The sequence below is a fragment of the Cebus imitator genome, unplaced genomic scaffold (assembly GCF_001604975.1).
Source record: "Cebus imitator isolate Cc_AM_T3 unplaced genomic scaffold, Cebus_imitator-1.0 Scaffold331, whole genome shotgun sequence".
Classification (NCBI taxonomy): domain Eukaryota; kingdom Metazoa; phylum Chordata; class Mammalia; order Primates; family Cebidae; genus Cebus; species Cebus imitator.
The window spans coordinates 195,869-211,326 of NW_016107646.1; the positions used below are offsets into that span (position 1 = coordinate 195,869).

The 15,458-nt window shown below is 49.8% G+C and overlaps 1 protein-coding gene across 5 annotated transcripts in view; it reads left to right on the top strand.

Annotated features, from left to right (window-relative positions):
• Nucleotides 1–15,458, top strand: part of MATN2 (matrilin 2) — a 177,833-nt gene that overhangs the window by 139,635 nt on the left and 22,740 nt on the right. For all 5 annotated transcript variants that reach the window (XM_017504986.2, XM_017504984.2, XM_017504988.2 and 2 more), the window contains exons 8-10: nucleotides 5,644–5,766; nucleotides 9,308–9,430; nucleotides 9,684–9,806. In XM_017504986.2, coding sequence (XP_017360475.1) covers nucleotides 5,644–5,766; nucleotides 9,308–9,430; nucleotides 9,684–9,806 — 369 coding nt within the window. The remainder of the gene's footprint in view (nucleotides 1–5,643; nucleotides 5,767–9,307; nucleotides 9,431–9,683; nucleotides 9,807–15,458) is intronic.

Here is a 15,458-nt window from a genome sequence, read left to right on the forward strand (position 1 = left end):
TAACTTATTTTAATTTTTTTAAAAATGTTTTCCTTTTTATATTTTTATTATTTGTGCTGCAGAAGCAAGCACTCCTTTCTGAGTTTTTAAAATTGATGTAACATAGTTGTATATCTTTTTAGTATGTATTTTTTTAATTGACAAATAAAAATTGTATACTTTTTATTGTGTACAATATATTGTTTTGAAATGTGTAAATATAAATCTTAAAGATAACATTGGCTTTTTTTTTTTTTTTTTTGGAGACAGAGTTTTGCTCTTATTGCCCAGGCTGGAGTGCAATGGAGTGATCTCGGCTCACTGCAACCTCCGACTCCTGGGTTCAAGCGATTCTCCTGCCTCAGCCTCCCAAGTAGCTGGGATTACAGGCTTGCGCCACCACGCCTGGATAATTTGCTATTTTTAGTAGAGATGGGATTTCTCCATGTTGGTCAGGCTGGTCTCAAACTCCCGACCTCAGGTGATCCACTCACCTCAGCCTTCCAAAGTGCTGGGATTACAGGCGTGAGCCACTGTGCCCGGCAACATTGGCATTTTTATTGTGGCAAAATCTATATGACATAAAATATACCATTTTAACTATTTTTGAGTATACAGTCCAGTGGTATTAAGCACATTCACATTATTGTGCAACCATCACCACCTTCAATCTTCAGAACTTCTTCATCACCCCAAACTGAAACTCTATACCCATTAAACAATAATTCACCAGCTCCCCTTCATCCATGTCCCAGCAGCCAGCCACCAATCTACTTTTTGTCTATGAATTTGATTATTCTAGGTGCCTCATATAAGTGGAATCATAGAATATTCGTCCTTTTGTAACCAGCTTACATTGCTTGACATAATGTTTTCAAGGTTCATTCAGTTGTAGGACAGGTGAGACTTTCCTTTTTAAGGCTGGCTAATATTCCATTGTATCTATACATCGTCCTTTGTTTATCCACTCATCCTTTGATAGACCCCTGAGTTGCTTCCACCTTTTGGCTCTTGTTTATTAATACTGCTGTGATCTTGGGTGTATATACCCAGAAGTGGAATTGCTGGATCATGTAGTTAATTCTATATTTAATTTTTTGAGGAACCGCCACACTGTTTTCCACAGTGGCTGAATGATGTGTTTTAAGAGAGTTGACTGCCGGGCACGGTGGCTCATGCCTGTAACCCCAGCACTTTGGGAGGTCAAGGTGGGTGGATCACATGAGGTTAGGAGTTTGAAACCAGCCTGGCCAACATCGTGAAACCCCGTCTGTACTAAAAAACACACAAAAAAATTAGCCGGGTGTGGTGGCAGATGTCTGTAGTCCCAGCTACTCAGGAGGCTGAGGTGGAGAATCACTTGAACCCAGGAGGCAGAGGTTGCAGTGAGCTGAGATTGCACCACTGCACTCTAGCCTGAGTGATAAAGTAAGACAATCTCAAAAAAAAGAGAGAGATTGTTGGCTAAAGATCATTCACCTTTCCCTGATAATGTAATGCAGTGATGCCCAAAGGCCCCAGACGATGGGCCCTTCACGTTCTGTGTTTGTCCGTCTGTCTGTGGCTGGTGTTTTATTGCCAGGCCTGTTTTTCCTCCATCAAAGCTCTTGGCTTGTTTCCTGGCACTCACTTATGTCCTGCGCAGGTGAGGTTGTTGATGAGTTTCAGGTAGATGAAGAGAAACTGCACACAGCTAACAATATCCACCCTCTCCTCACATAGGAATGAGTTCTTCCAGAGACAGTGCCAAGGGTCAGTGACACAGCAGGGTGATGTGGCCAGCCCTGCGTGCTGCAGCCCTCTCTCCATGGATTCTGTCTGCAGGCATTCTGCTCATACTCTGGGCATGAAGGAAGCTTCAGCCACCAATTACCTCGGAGGGCACATTGTGGATTCTTTCTTTTTTTTTTTTTTTAATTTTTTTAAAGACAGAATCTCGCTCTGTCACCCTGGCTGGAGTACAGTGGCGTGATCTTGGCTCACTGCAACCTCCATCCCCTGGGTTCAAGTGATCCTCATACCTCAGCTTCCTGAGTAGCTGGGACTACAGATGTGTACCACCATGCCCAGCTAATTTTTGTATTGTTAGTAGAAGCGGTATTTCACCATGTTGGCCAGGCTGGTCTTGAACTCCTGACCTCAAGTAATCCACCCACATTGGCCTCCCAAAGTGCTGGGATTACAGGCATGAGCCACTGCGCCCAGCCGGATTCTTTAACAGACCCTTTGAGGGGTCCCTCAGGTCTGGGTCCCACTCACATATCTGTTTTTACTAGCAGTGGGTCTTGATCAAGTGGTTAACCTCATTAAACCCCAATTCCTCAGCTTTGAAATATGGATAACAATCACACATGTCTTACAAGGTCAAATGAAGTCATGTTTGTAAAGTGGGTGGCACAGCATCTGGCATTTGGCAGGGTTTAAGAAATGATAGCAGCTATGATTATCACTAAAGCTACCATCAGACTGCCACTAATAGTGAGAAAAATAAAGATGGCATGGGTCCTGCTCGTGGAGCTCAGTCTAGTGAAAGAAACAGACTTTGAAGTATCACAGGTACAAAACGCACTACATAAGCATCGTAATGAATGCTGTGAAAGAGAGGTCCTGTAGAAAGAACTGACTTCATCTGGGAGGTCACACCGGATGACAAAGTGACGTTGAGCTGAACATGAAGGAAGATAGAGGGGTTAGCCTGTGCTAAGAATGAGCCACTCAAGCAAGAGGGTGACATCATATCTTCAAGTGATTTGTGGATGTGAACTTCCTCAAAGAATTTTTGGGGAGATATATGGTAAAAATTAAATGTATTCATTACTTTATGATTTTAGATTATTTCCCCTGTATCAGTTATGGTGCTTTTTGATCACACAAAACAGGAAATCCAATTAATGGTATCTTAAGTCAGAAGGACATTTACTTTACTTTTTGTTTTGTTTTTGAGATGGAGTGTCGCTTTATCGCCCAGGCTGGAGTGTAGTGGCACGATCTCAACTCACTGCAACCTCCACCTCCCAGGTTCAAGCAGTTCTCCTGCTGCAGCCTCCAAGTAGCTGGGATTACGGGTGCCCAGCTAATTTTTGTATTTCTAGTAGAGACAGGGTTTCACCATGTTGGCTGGTATGGTCTCCATCTCTTGACCTCATGATCTGCCGGCTTCGGCCTCCCAGAGTGCTAGGATTATAGGTATGAGCCCCCTCGCCTGGCTACTTTTTACCTAACAAGTCCAAGGGTGGCTGGTCCTATGGATGGCTCAGCGACTCAGTGATATCATCAAGAACCCAGATTCTTTCTTTCTATTCTGCATGTTGCGTTTTTGTCTTCATGCGTGTCACCTTGTGGTTATAAGATGGTTGCTGCAGCTCCCAGAATATATCCTCACACTGCTAGACTTGAAGGCAAAAAGGACAAAAGACAGAAAAGAAAAGTATTTCTCATTTCTCTTCATACACCTTTGTCTTTTTTTTTTTTTTTTTGATATGGAGTCTTGCTCTGTTTCCCCGGGCTGGAGTACAGTGGCACAATCTCGGCTCACAGCAACCTCCGCCTCCTGGGTTCAAGCAATTCTCATGCCTCAGCCTCCCAGGTAGCTGGGATTTAAGGCATGTGCCACTGTGTCCTGCTAATTTTGCTTTTTGGTTTGTTTTGTTTTTAGTAAAGTTGGGGTTTTGCCATGTTGGCCAGGCTGGTCTCAAACTCCCGGCCTCAAGTGATCTTCCCACCTGGCCTTTCAAAGTGCTGAGATTACAGGCGTGAGCCACTGCGTCCAGCTGCCTTTTTCTTTTCAGGAAGAAAAGAGGTCCCCTAGTAAACTTCTTATGTCTCATTGGCCAGAACTAGGGCGTTTTCCCACCCCTTGATCAATGATTGACAAAGAAGAACATGGTTGCCACGCTGGCTTAGACCAGCCATGATTCATGCTTGGGGGTCATGAGATAATGGTTATTGGCAAGATAACCAACAGTGTCTGCCACATGCCCAGAAAAAGAACAATGCTGTGCAGTTAAACTGACCCAGCCCAGCCAGTGAGGTCGGTGGCAACCTTTTCCCGCAACACCAGCCTCATAAAGGCTCCCCACAGGCTCATTTTGTGCACTTTTCCAGTTCTCCGTCTCCCCTGGAGCCTGCTATGTGTGGGGTCCTGTGGCTTTAGCATTTTCTACCAGGAAAGGAATTGCTTATTGGCTGCTGGTTATGATGCAGTTTTTCCATCTGCTGGCAGAAACACAGCGTGGATAGAGTGACCTTACCATAGGACAGAACTGCAGTAGCCTGGGGCAGCATCAGAGATGCGCCTCCTCCTCTCAACAGAGCAAGATGAAGCATCTGGACCCTTCTTTGTGAAACTGCTAACTCCTGCCTCCCTAAGTAGCTGGATATTTTGCAAGATCACCTTTTGTTTATTCTGCCTCGTGCCACTCGATGTCACTGTCAGATGTCGCTGTAGACAGAAGCTGTCTACATGCTTTGAGCCCTAGTGATCAGGTTAACTTGAGAGAGACACTGGATTTTCTTAGCTTTTCCATCTTTCTTTTTTTTTTTTTTTCCTTTTCTTTTTTTACCATCATGTGCATAGAGAGCTTTTCCATCTTTCTTGGAAGGAGGTCGGCTGGGGAGTGTGGCCTTCACCCCAGTTCTCAGCTCTTTGGCCATTGACTCAGTTCAGTTCAGCTTAACTGAGCCTCGGCTTGCTCTTTGTCCATCAAAGGGGGGAAATGCTGGAGAATCCACAGGTATACTTCAGGTACCAGGTTCTTTTAAACAAACTCCCAGAGAGCAGGAGCTGTTGTCTCTGTCCTATAGAGCACCTGGTTTCCTGAAGATTTAGTGAAGTTTGCCTGCCTTTCCACCTCTACTGCAAAGTCTTCTTCAAGGTATAACCTTGGCCTTGTCATCTCCACCAATATTCTCACCTCTAGTCCCCTGTTCTGAGCCTTCACTGCTCCATCCTGGGACTTGCAAGACCCTGCACGACCAGCCATGCTCAGCTGGGCCAGCTCCCTCTGCCTCCCGGGCTCATCTCTCTCCTCACACTCCAGCCACGCTCAGCTGCTCACAGCTCCCCAGGCGTGCCCCTCGCTCATCCCCAGGCACTTGTGTTCACCATCCCCTCATCCCCGGGCACTTGTGTTCGCTGTCCCCTCATCCCCGGGAGTTTATGTTCACTGTCCCCTCATCCCTAAGCACTTGTGTTGGCTGTCCCCTTATCCCCAGGTGTTTGCATTCACTGTCCTCTCATGCTCAGGCACTTGTGTTTGCTGTCCTCTCATCCCTGGGCATTTGTGTTTGCTATCCTCAAGTCCTCACATTCTCCTCCCTGGGGCCTCCAGTTGGCCTCATCTCCTCTGGGAAGACCCCCTCACCCCAGGACTCGGGGGGGCCCTGCTCTATGCTCTGCATTGTCTTATGGTTGCCATTCCCTTGTCTGCCTCCTTACCAGAGCCTGAGGCAGGCCTCCATCTTAATCGCCATTATATCCCCGCATCTAGGTCAGGGCCTGGCATTTGGTTCGTGGATAAATGAATGAATGATCTGTCCCAGCTCACCTCGGCAACCAGCACCTACCAGCCCTCTCTACGGGGGCTCGTGGGAGCCCCGAGGGGCTGCCCTCAGCCCTGGGAGAAGCCCAGAGTCTGAAGGAGGGTCTGCCCTTCTTTCCCTCAGGGATCAACTACTGCGCGCTGAACAAACCCGGCTGTGAGCACGAGTGCGTCAACACGGAGGAGGGTTACTACTGCCACTGCCGCCGAGGCTACACCCTGGACCCCAATGGCAAAACCTGCAGCCGTGAGTGTACCCTAGGGGCAGGGTGCTGACGGAGGGTGGGGTCCACTCACAGGCACCAGGCGGACTCACTAGCAACCGGTCATGTCTGGAGCCCCCTGGAGTTTCCTGATGGTCTGTCAGGTGCAGCCTTCCTTACCTTTAGCTTCCTCATCTGTAGAATGTGACTATTAATACTATCAACTACCCAGCCCAACAGGTTGGGTTGCAAGGATTAAAAGAATGAATAGGGGCTGAGTGTGGTGGCTCATACCTATAATCCCAGCACTTTGAGAAGCCGAGGCAGGTAGATCACTTGAGGTCAGGAGTTCAAGAACAGCCTGGCCAGCATGATGAAACCCTGACTCTACTAAAAATACAAAAAATTAGCTGGGCGTGATGGTGGGCACCTGTAATCCCAGCTACTCAGGAGGCTGAGGCAGGAGAAATGCTTGAACCTGGGAGGCGGAGGTTGCAGTGAACTGAGATCACGCCACTGCACTCCAGCCTACGCAATAGAGCGAGACTCCACTTCAAAAAAAAGAATTAACAGGAGTAAAAGTACTTAGAATAGTGCTGCGAGGCATAAGCACTCAATAAATGTTAACTAATATTAGTATTTGCTGTTGAGAGCATTTCCTAGGTCAGACAGGCTTGATTTCAAATCCAGCCTCTTCCCCCTACTAGACGTGTGTGACCTTGGGCAAGTTATTTACCTTCTCCATGCTTTGATTTCCCATCTATGACAAAAAGGGAAACTAATGGTTGGATTGATCCCACAGCATTCTTACAGGGAGAAATAGGAGCCATTTTGCTATCTTAGCCTGGTGCCTGACACAGGGTAAACTCCTAGTCAAGGGGAACAGTTCCTATGGTGGAGCCTGTGAGAGTGGCCAGTGCCCGGCCCCAGACTGGGACAAGAGGCTGGAGGGAACAGATCTTGGAAAGCAAGCTACAGAGGCTGATCTGAGGGTAGAGGCAAGACACACGGGACTTTCTGCGAAGGCTTGTCTTCATTTTCTTGTGTCAGATCCCAGCGAAGCTCCACTTGGTGATGTAAATGTATAGGAACTTGCAGGCTCTGCCAGCTGGGCGGCTCCATGGTTTTTTATGAGACACTGTCCCCACGGGTCCTGGCCAGCAGGGTGGGAGTGCCTGAGTGTGGCTGTGGAGCCTGTGCCCTTGGCATGTGGGAGAGGGGCCCATCTCTGTGACATGGCCCATGCCGAAGGGGTCCTTTGTGTGCCTTTCCACTCAGCAACCCCACATCTGCTCCCCTTTGGAGACAGAGATAGATTGTGAGCGAGGACAGTGCAGCTGTTGAGCGCCGGGCTCCACACTGCCCACAGGGAAGTTTCCCAGATGAAATATGAGGTCCAGGGCAGTCCTCAGGAAAGCGTGGCCTCTCCAGCGTCCAGAGAGAACAAAGGAACAAAGTGCCCCAGTGAAGTCTCACTCTGTTGCCTGGCTTGGAGTACAGTGGCGTGACCTCGGCTCACTGCAACCTCTGTCTCCCAGGCTCAAGTGATTCTCCTGCTTCAGCCTCTCGAGTAGCTGGGGTTACAGGCGCATGCTACCACGCCCAGCTAATTTTTTGTATTTTTAGTAGAGATGGGGTTTCACCACGTTAGCCAGGATGGTCTTGATCTCCGGACCTTGGTGATCCACCCACCTCAGCCTCCCAAAGTGCTAGGATTACAGGTCTAAGCCACCAAGTCCGGCCTCAGTTAAGGCTTTATAAGGACTGACCTCAGAGGCCAAAGGGCTTTTGAACTAGAAAGGTGGTACCAAAGTCAGCGCCTGCTGTACGTTGCCTCTGCATGTCTCTGAGTGCAATGAGAGGCCAGCAGGGAGCAGGACTCCCATTCAACAGGAGATGCCGTGGTGACCATGGATCTGTGCATATCCTGCCTGTTTCCTGGAGTGTCAGGTCTGCCAGCTGATGGCCCTGGCAGTTTTCCCAGGGCAGGTGGGCCTGACCTGGCCAAGCCCATGCAGGTCACCAGGGACATGGCCTGACTGCCCCTCGCAGCATGCCTCTGGGGGCCAGAAGAGCTCTAAGGATGGACCACAAGAGATTGGGACCCTCTGTTCTCCCTGGCATCTAGCCAACTCTAAGCAAGTATAAACCAGGCCATTTCTGTCTTGCAGTTCGTAGAGAAAGCCACGGGGTTCTGCTTTCCCTGAGGGATCAGGGAGCCCAGGCCATAAAAACAGAAAGCCCTTCTGAGGTGCTCAGTCTGTGCTGGCAATGCCTTGAGCACGTTCCACGCATAAGCTCACTGCATCCTCACAGCCGCCCTACTAGGCGCCCACATTCTTGTCCCTATTTAAAGAAGAGGAAACTGTGGCACAAAGGGATTAAGTCACTGTCCTGGGGTCCTGTACTAGTAAATGGCAATGCCAGGATGTGAACACAGGCATGTAGCTCCCAAGATCCAGCAAGTGTTTGCAGGAGGTGCATCCACTGGTGGAATGTTCCAGAAGGCGCCAGTCCCAGGCTCTGCGGGAGTCAAGAGGCCCACCTGGCAGCCCTGCACAAGGCCTCCAGTGTCTGTCCAGTCTCTGGAGGTACATTTTCTCCATAAGGGAAGCCTGGGAGGCAGCCTGCAGGGCTGTTAGTGGGAGCTGTCCACCACAGCTGTGTGTTCATTAGCCTTCGGTGCTTGCTGCCCGGAGGACCAGCTGTGCAGTGTTCCAGTGCCAGGATGGGCCACACATGCAGGCCCAGGCTTTGGTTTGTTTTTTGAATCTGGATGTCCTGAAGATGGGGGTAAAAAAAAAAAAACGAAACTGATTTCACTGGGAAGGACAATTCTTTTTCATTTTCAGTTAGAAATGAAACTATACTGAATCTACAGTCTCAGGGCGCCTCTGCGAGCAGGTGCAATTCTCATTTCACAGAGAGGCAAGTGAGGTTCAGGAAGGTCAAGGTCAAAACCACACAGCTGATAGAGCAGTGCTTAGAATGTAGGTTCTGGCATCAAACCACCTGGGCTCACATCACACCTCTTCCACTTCCTAGCTATGAACGCTGGGCAGTCCATGGCCTCTTGGCCGTGGTTTCCTGACGTGTGAATGCGGATGAAGATGGTTGCTTTCTTATAGGAACAGGGTGAGAATATAGATTCAGTGTGCCATGGCCCTGGCAGAGTGCCACTGTCATCAACAGGGATAGCATTTCCCAGCCGTTGCACACTTTATTCTTCAAACAAAGAAATGGGAAAAAAGGCTGGGCATGGTGTCGAGCACCTGTAATCCTAGCTACTGGAGGCTGAGGCAGGAGAATCGCTTGCACCCAGAAGGCAGATGTTGCAGTGAGCTGAGATCTCACCACTGCACTCCAGCCTGGGTGAAAAGGGAAAGAAAACCAACAAGCCAGGCCGATTTTCTAGAAGGGCCAGGGACGTGGGGTAGAATGACAGCTTCCTCGTGGCTTGTTATGTCTCCGGTTTTGTTTTCTTTTTTTTCTTTTCTTTTTTCTGGTTTTGTTTTTCAATCTCGGTTGCTGGTGGGGTGTTGCCCCCTCAGCTCCTCTATGCTTTCATGTGTGTGACAAATGCAGGGGTGGACCACTGTGCACAGCAGGACCACGGCTGTGAGCAACTGTGTCTGAACACAGAGGAGTCCTTCGTCTGCCAGTGCTCAGAAGGCTTCCTTATCAACGAGGACCTCAAGACCTGCTCCCGTGAGTCCCTCCACACTCCTCTCCTCCTAGGGGAGAGTTTGCACCAGGAGTGAAACCTATGTGACTGCAGAGGGCACAGGTCATGCTTGGGCACCCCTCCCCTGCCCCTTGCTTTGCTCCCAGAGATAGTGGGATGTCCACTGGGAATGCATGCCTTCAAGGGAGGGTGGGGTGAGCTTGATGGTCACTTGATCCCATCACCATAGCCCAGAGGTCTCACTGATGGAGGACTGCCTGGCTTTTGGTTTTGCAGGGGTGGATTACTGCCTGCTGAGTGACCACGGTTGTGAATACTCCTGTGTCAACACAGACAGATCCTTTGCTTGTCAGTGTCCTGACAGACACGTGCTCCGCAGCGATGGGAAGACGTGTGCAGGTAAGTGAAGGATAAGCGGGACTGTGGCTGCGGGTGTGGGTGTGCTGCCCACACATACGCGTATGTGTGCCTGTGTGTCCTGTCTCCAGGCTTTGCTGGGCCCCAGTGAATGTGTGTGATAGCATCTCTCAGCCATTGAGCCTTGGTGGCTGCTCCTCTCCCTCCCCTCAAACTTGCTTCCCCCATCCCCTGAAGCAGCTTTTTGCTGTTTCCGCAGCCCACCTCCCTGTCATTCTGAAGCTGGACAGAGCCCTAGTCCTCAGCTCTCTCTGTTCTACCCCAGCCAGCTAGTATGGTACATGAATAATAATAATGTGGACCCCTCACTGACTGCTGGCTACGTGCTGGGCACTGTGCTAAGCACACATGCTGTTGCATTCAAGGGACAGATGAGGAAACTGCAGCTTAGATTAAGAGCCTAAGGTCACCAGCTAGTAAGTGGTGGGTTCAGATTCTGCTGGGTGTGATTCCAAAGTCAGTCCTGGGAGAAGAGGAAGCTCCTGAGAAAGCACTTGCCCTGCTTTCTGATCCCAGTGACCTCACAGCACATGGTGAGGCTGGCAGTGATAGGTCCTGGGTACACATTTCCTTGCAGCTGGTCTCAACTCCTGTTTCCATTTAAAAAAAAAAAAAAAAAATGCTCCCAGACCTCCTTCCCTCCTTCACTGAAGAATGCTGCTGTGTTTGTTGCCCTGCAATTCTGTTTCCAAGCAGACCAAGATAAAGAATTAAAATATAGTCATTTTGAGAGAAGGGATGAGAAATGGAAGAAAAGGACCATAATTTACCTTCCCCAGCCTGCTGGTCTTTCTAGTTATAGGGCCAGGGTCCCTGAGCACTGGTACAATTGTAGGCACAACCTAATTTATCCACCTTTTTACATCATCCATTCATCTAGGCAGATGAGCTGGCTGCACAGCTGGGTGTGCCTCTCTATGCTGCCTGTGAGAAAGTATTTCCAGTTTGGGACAGATTCTTGAATCTCAGCAAATGGGTTATCCATGTTGTAGCTTTCGGTGGCTCCCGGCCCAGCTGCCTCTGAGACTGCCTCCAGCCAGCTCAGGGAGGGGCTGGGCACAGGGGATGCAGAAAGGGTGTGTCGAATCGCATAGACGTTGACTGCATGCCAAAGCCAGACGCAAGGGGTTTGCTGATTTAATTCACCATCATTTTAGATTATTTATGTCCTTCTGTCCACCTCATTCCTGTGATAATCAAGAACTGACTATAAGATGGTTGCAGGGCTGGGCATGGTGGCTCACGCCTGTAATCCCAGCACTTTGGGAAGCCAAGGCGGGCAGATCACCTGAGGTTGAGAGTTCAAGACCAGCCTGACCAACATGGTGAAACCCATCTGTACTGAAAATACAAAATTAGCTAGGCATGGTGGCACATGCATGTAATCCCAGCTGCCTGGTAAACTGAAGCAGGAGAATCGCTTGAACCAGGGAAGCAGAGGTTGTGGTGAGCCATCAAGCCATTGCACTCCAGCCTGGGCAACAGGAGCAAAACTCCACCTCAACAACAGCAACAAGAAAAGCTGGCTGCAGGACCTCTAAGAAATTCTCATGAGCCCGTCTAAACAAATTCAGCCCCATCTCCTTTGAATCATGTGCCCCTTTCTCTCCCCTGCCCAGGTCCACATCTGGGTTATGACTCAGCCAATTTTAAGTGTTGCCCATTTTCTCATTTAAAGTGGGTTTCTAACCAATGGCACAGTGGAACCATCTACATGAGTAAATGTCCAACAATGCAATGAATAGTGAATTTTGTTATTTATATATGGTTGTGTCTAGGTGAGAACTTATGAGATAATCAGATAAGTTAAAATTGTCCTCAGGAACCGTACCTGAGAGGTGCGTTTAACCCACCAGCTGATACATATGCATTGACCTATTCCCCTAATTGAAGACTTTCTGCCTGCCCCAGAATGATTCATTCTGACTGTCCTGTCCTGTAATAATGGGCTAGGTTTTCAGTGTGGCCACAGCTAACTGGAGGTTGGGATGTATGTTCCCCAGCTCTGCTCCAGATGACAAAGAGCCAGATGGCATGACTGTACCTTTTTGGTAAAGCCTGTTGGGGATCAGCCAGGCCTGGCTCAGCAGATAATAGTGTCCATGGTTCTTTATAGAGGCAGCCTTCACTTACAGCTTTGACAGCAAGTGGTCTTAAGAATGTGCCACTCGGCCGGGTGCAATGGCCAACGCCTGTAATCCCAGCACTTTAGGAGGCCAAGGCAGGCAGATCATGAGGTCAAGAGATCAAGACCATCCTGGCTAACATGGTGAAACCCTGTCTCTAATTAAAAAAAAAAAAAAAAAAAAAGTGTCACTTACCTTCTGGAAAGTTCTCTAAAGTATGGAGGAGCTCCTGCTGCCCTGGGATGAAATGGGCACTGCCATCCCCCTACTCCTTCAGGCACCTTGGGCTCCCTGCCTCTGGAGTGATGTCCCCTCCCTTCCTCCAGCCCCCGATCCCAAGTTCTGCTTTCTCAGATGCTCCCTAGCAGCGCTCTGACCTCTGACAGTTAGATGCCCAGACTCGGTGTGGAGGCAAAGGGATGGGGCAATCTCTTGTACCAGCTGCAGCTGAGAAGAGTCCTTCCCTCTCTAGACATTTCCCTGAGACTGACCTTGTACAAGGGCATCCCAGCATTGAGAAAGACTCCACAGGCCTGAGGTGCATGGAGCACACTGCCCACTGGCCTGCAAGCTCCTGGAGGTTGGAGGTCAGAGGCCAACATGAAATGACTGGAAGCGTGAATGGACAGAGGCCACCTGTATTCTTGCCCCATGGCCCCGGCGCAGGGTCCACTCCCCACTTGATAGCCTTCAGTGGATCCCCACTGTCTCCCAGAACAAATTTCCATTGCACTCCTTGATTTGGCGGCGTGCAGAGTCCCCCTTCCACTTCTTTAGCCTTGCCCCAGATCCTCCTGAAGCTTCTTGTTCTTCAGCCAAAGTGGCAAGTCCCTTATTCTCTGAAGGCCCTGTGCCCCGGTGTCACCCCCATGGGCAACCTCCTCCCCCACCTGATAGGCTCTCCTCTCCTCCTCCCAGCCCAGGCTCTGTTGGGGCCTCTCCGCAGAGGTCTCCTGCCCAGCCTCACCCTGCAGCTCTCTGTGCACAGGTCTGAGAAAGCATGTGGCAGAGCAGAAAGAGTACTGCACTGAAAGCCCAAAGACTGCGTTTAAATCATGTCGCTTCTACCCTAGGCAAGGGAATTGGCCCTCTCGGGGTCTGACTGCTCATCACTACACTGAGAGTAGTTGCTGCTGCCTTTGAAGACCACTGTGTGGCCCAGAGACTGCTGTTGTAGTGCTGCGTGAACTTGCAGACTGCCATGACCCCTAAGGGATTCCTCTCTTTGTCTACCCTCCCCAGCATCAGAACCCCCTGCATTGAGGAGACTCAGAAGGGAGCTCCTGGCATTGCTGCCTGGAGACCCATCTCCCAGGGCCAGTCCTGCTTTCCTTGGAGGGACCCCAGAGATGCACAACTCTGGACGGGGACTGGACTCAGGAGTCCAAGGGCTGTCGTAGGAGGGACCCTCCCTTCTGCAAGCGGAGGACGCCAACCCGAATCAGAGCTGCCAACCTAGGGCACTGGGGGATCACTGATGGTCATAATTCCAGTCCAGCTGTCACAGGCAGATCTGTGCAGGCCTGTTAGGCTACCTGAGGACCTGAGCTTGGCCTTCCGAGGCTGAGGCAGCCCTAGGCAAGGCTAGGGGAGTGTCTTAGTCTACTCGGGCTCCCATCACAAAATACCCTAGACTGAATGTTGTTTCTTAACCACAGAAATTTATTTCTCACAATTCTGGAGGCTGGAAGTCCAGGATCTGGCCTGGCTAGGCTCTGGTGAGGTGCTGGCCTGGCTGGGCGCTGGTGAGGGCCTTCTTCCTGGTTTACAGCTAGCCAGCATCCAGCTGTGTCTTCATATTGCATGGGCTGTAGGGGGTGAGAGAGCAAAAGAGTGCAGGCAAGCTCTCTGGTGTCTGTTCTTATAAAAACACTAATCCTATCAGGTCAGGATCCTGCCCTCACGACCCCATCTAAACCTAATTACCTCCCAGACTCCACCTCCAAATACCATCACCTCAGGGGTTAGGGATTCAGATGTAAATTTTGGGGGAAACAGTTTGTAGCAGGGAGTAGGGGAGGGCCACTCTCACTCTCGTGTATTCACATTACAGGCTTGATGCAACAGAAGGAAGTTAGAGATTTTCCCTTATTTTGTGGGAAACGGACACAGGGAGGAAACTGATGCCTCCAAGCTGGCCCTGATTGGGGAATCAGTGGTAGAGCCGGGACCAGAGCCCGAGTCCCCTATTTCAGGATCTCTTGCCCAGTGTGAGATGCACTGGAAAAGTGCATCTCAATTCAGCTGCTGCTTGGTTTGTCTGAGAAAAAGTCTAGATGGAGTTAGCAAAGGATTGGCTGCTCCTAGTTTTATCATAAGAAAAGCCAGGAAGCAGTGTAATTCTATCTGTTGGTTACTGTCTTGGCAGATGGCCACTGTGGCTTTCTCTCTCTGGGGTTGGGGTTGGTTTTAACAACGTCTTACGTGGAGTCCCAGATGCAGGATTGCTGTCTGTCATCACGGCAGTTGTGTAAGTCCACAGAACACACTGCCCCACAGTTGCTGTGCCACAGACATATGTGACTCACCTGTATCAGCATGCGGGGCTGCTAGACATGACCCTAAAGACATGTGCTACATCCTAAAACTTCTAACCATCCTGAGCACATGCCGCAGACTTCATTCATGATGAGGGTTTAATTAAATACGTAGGCCTGGGTCCTTATGTGTAAAAGGAAGAGAACCCTTCTTTTAGAGGAAAAACGTTTTCTTCCTCCCTCTTGGGATTTCTCATACATCCTCCCACCCATTTCACTTAAGCAATGGTTCCTAATGGAGTCTCTCTTTACTCTTCACTCAGTTTGAATCTAGGTACTTCCTTAAGTGCTTGGTTCCTTCACCCTCATTGTCTACAAATATTTACTGTGTACCTGCAGTGTGCAGGGTGCTGGGGATCTTTAGGGTTGACACAGATTCTGCTTGCGCCCTGGGGAAGAAGGATAACAGATGGAGCAACCATTCCACGTGGTGAGCATGGTGATGTGGAATGAGGGTGCCGCGGGAGCCTCCCCTAGTCTAGAGAAAGATGTTTGATCCAACACCCAGAGAGTGAGTACAGTGAGCCAGCCAGAGATGGAGGGGAAACGCTTCCCTAGGGGCCAGAGAGTGAACTGCAGGAAGTTCCGTGCTCTGAGTATGGGGTACTGAGTATGAGAGGGAGGCAAGCGAGAGTTAAGCCTGGGGATGCCGGTGGGACCCATCACCCGCCTACAGCCTGGAGAGGTACGAGAGACTTCCTGGCTGGCCTCCCTTGAGAAAATGATTTTTGTCTAGTTTGTCTTCTGAGAATCTTCCAGGCTGTGTCAGCACACCCTCTTAAGCTAGGATGATCAGTGGATGTGCAGCTGGACCAGGGATACGGAGGTGACAGACTTGAATATAGTCCCATCTCTGCCCTCAGGACAGCTAAGACCAGTCACCTTTGAAGGTTAAGGGACATTGGGAAAGTCACTTCCCCTCTGACCATCAGACATTCCCATCTCGCTCGCTCTCTTTTTTTTTTTTTTTT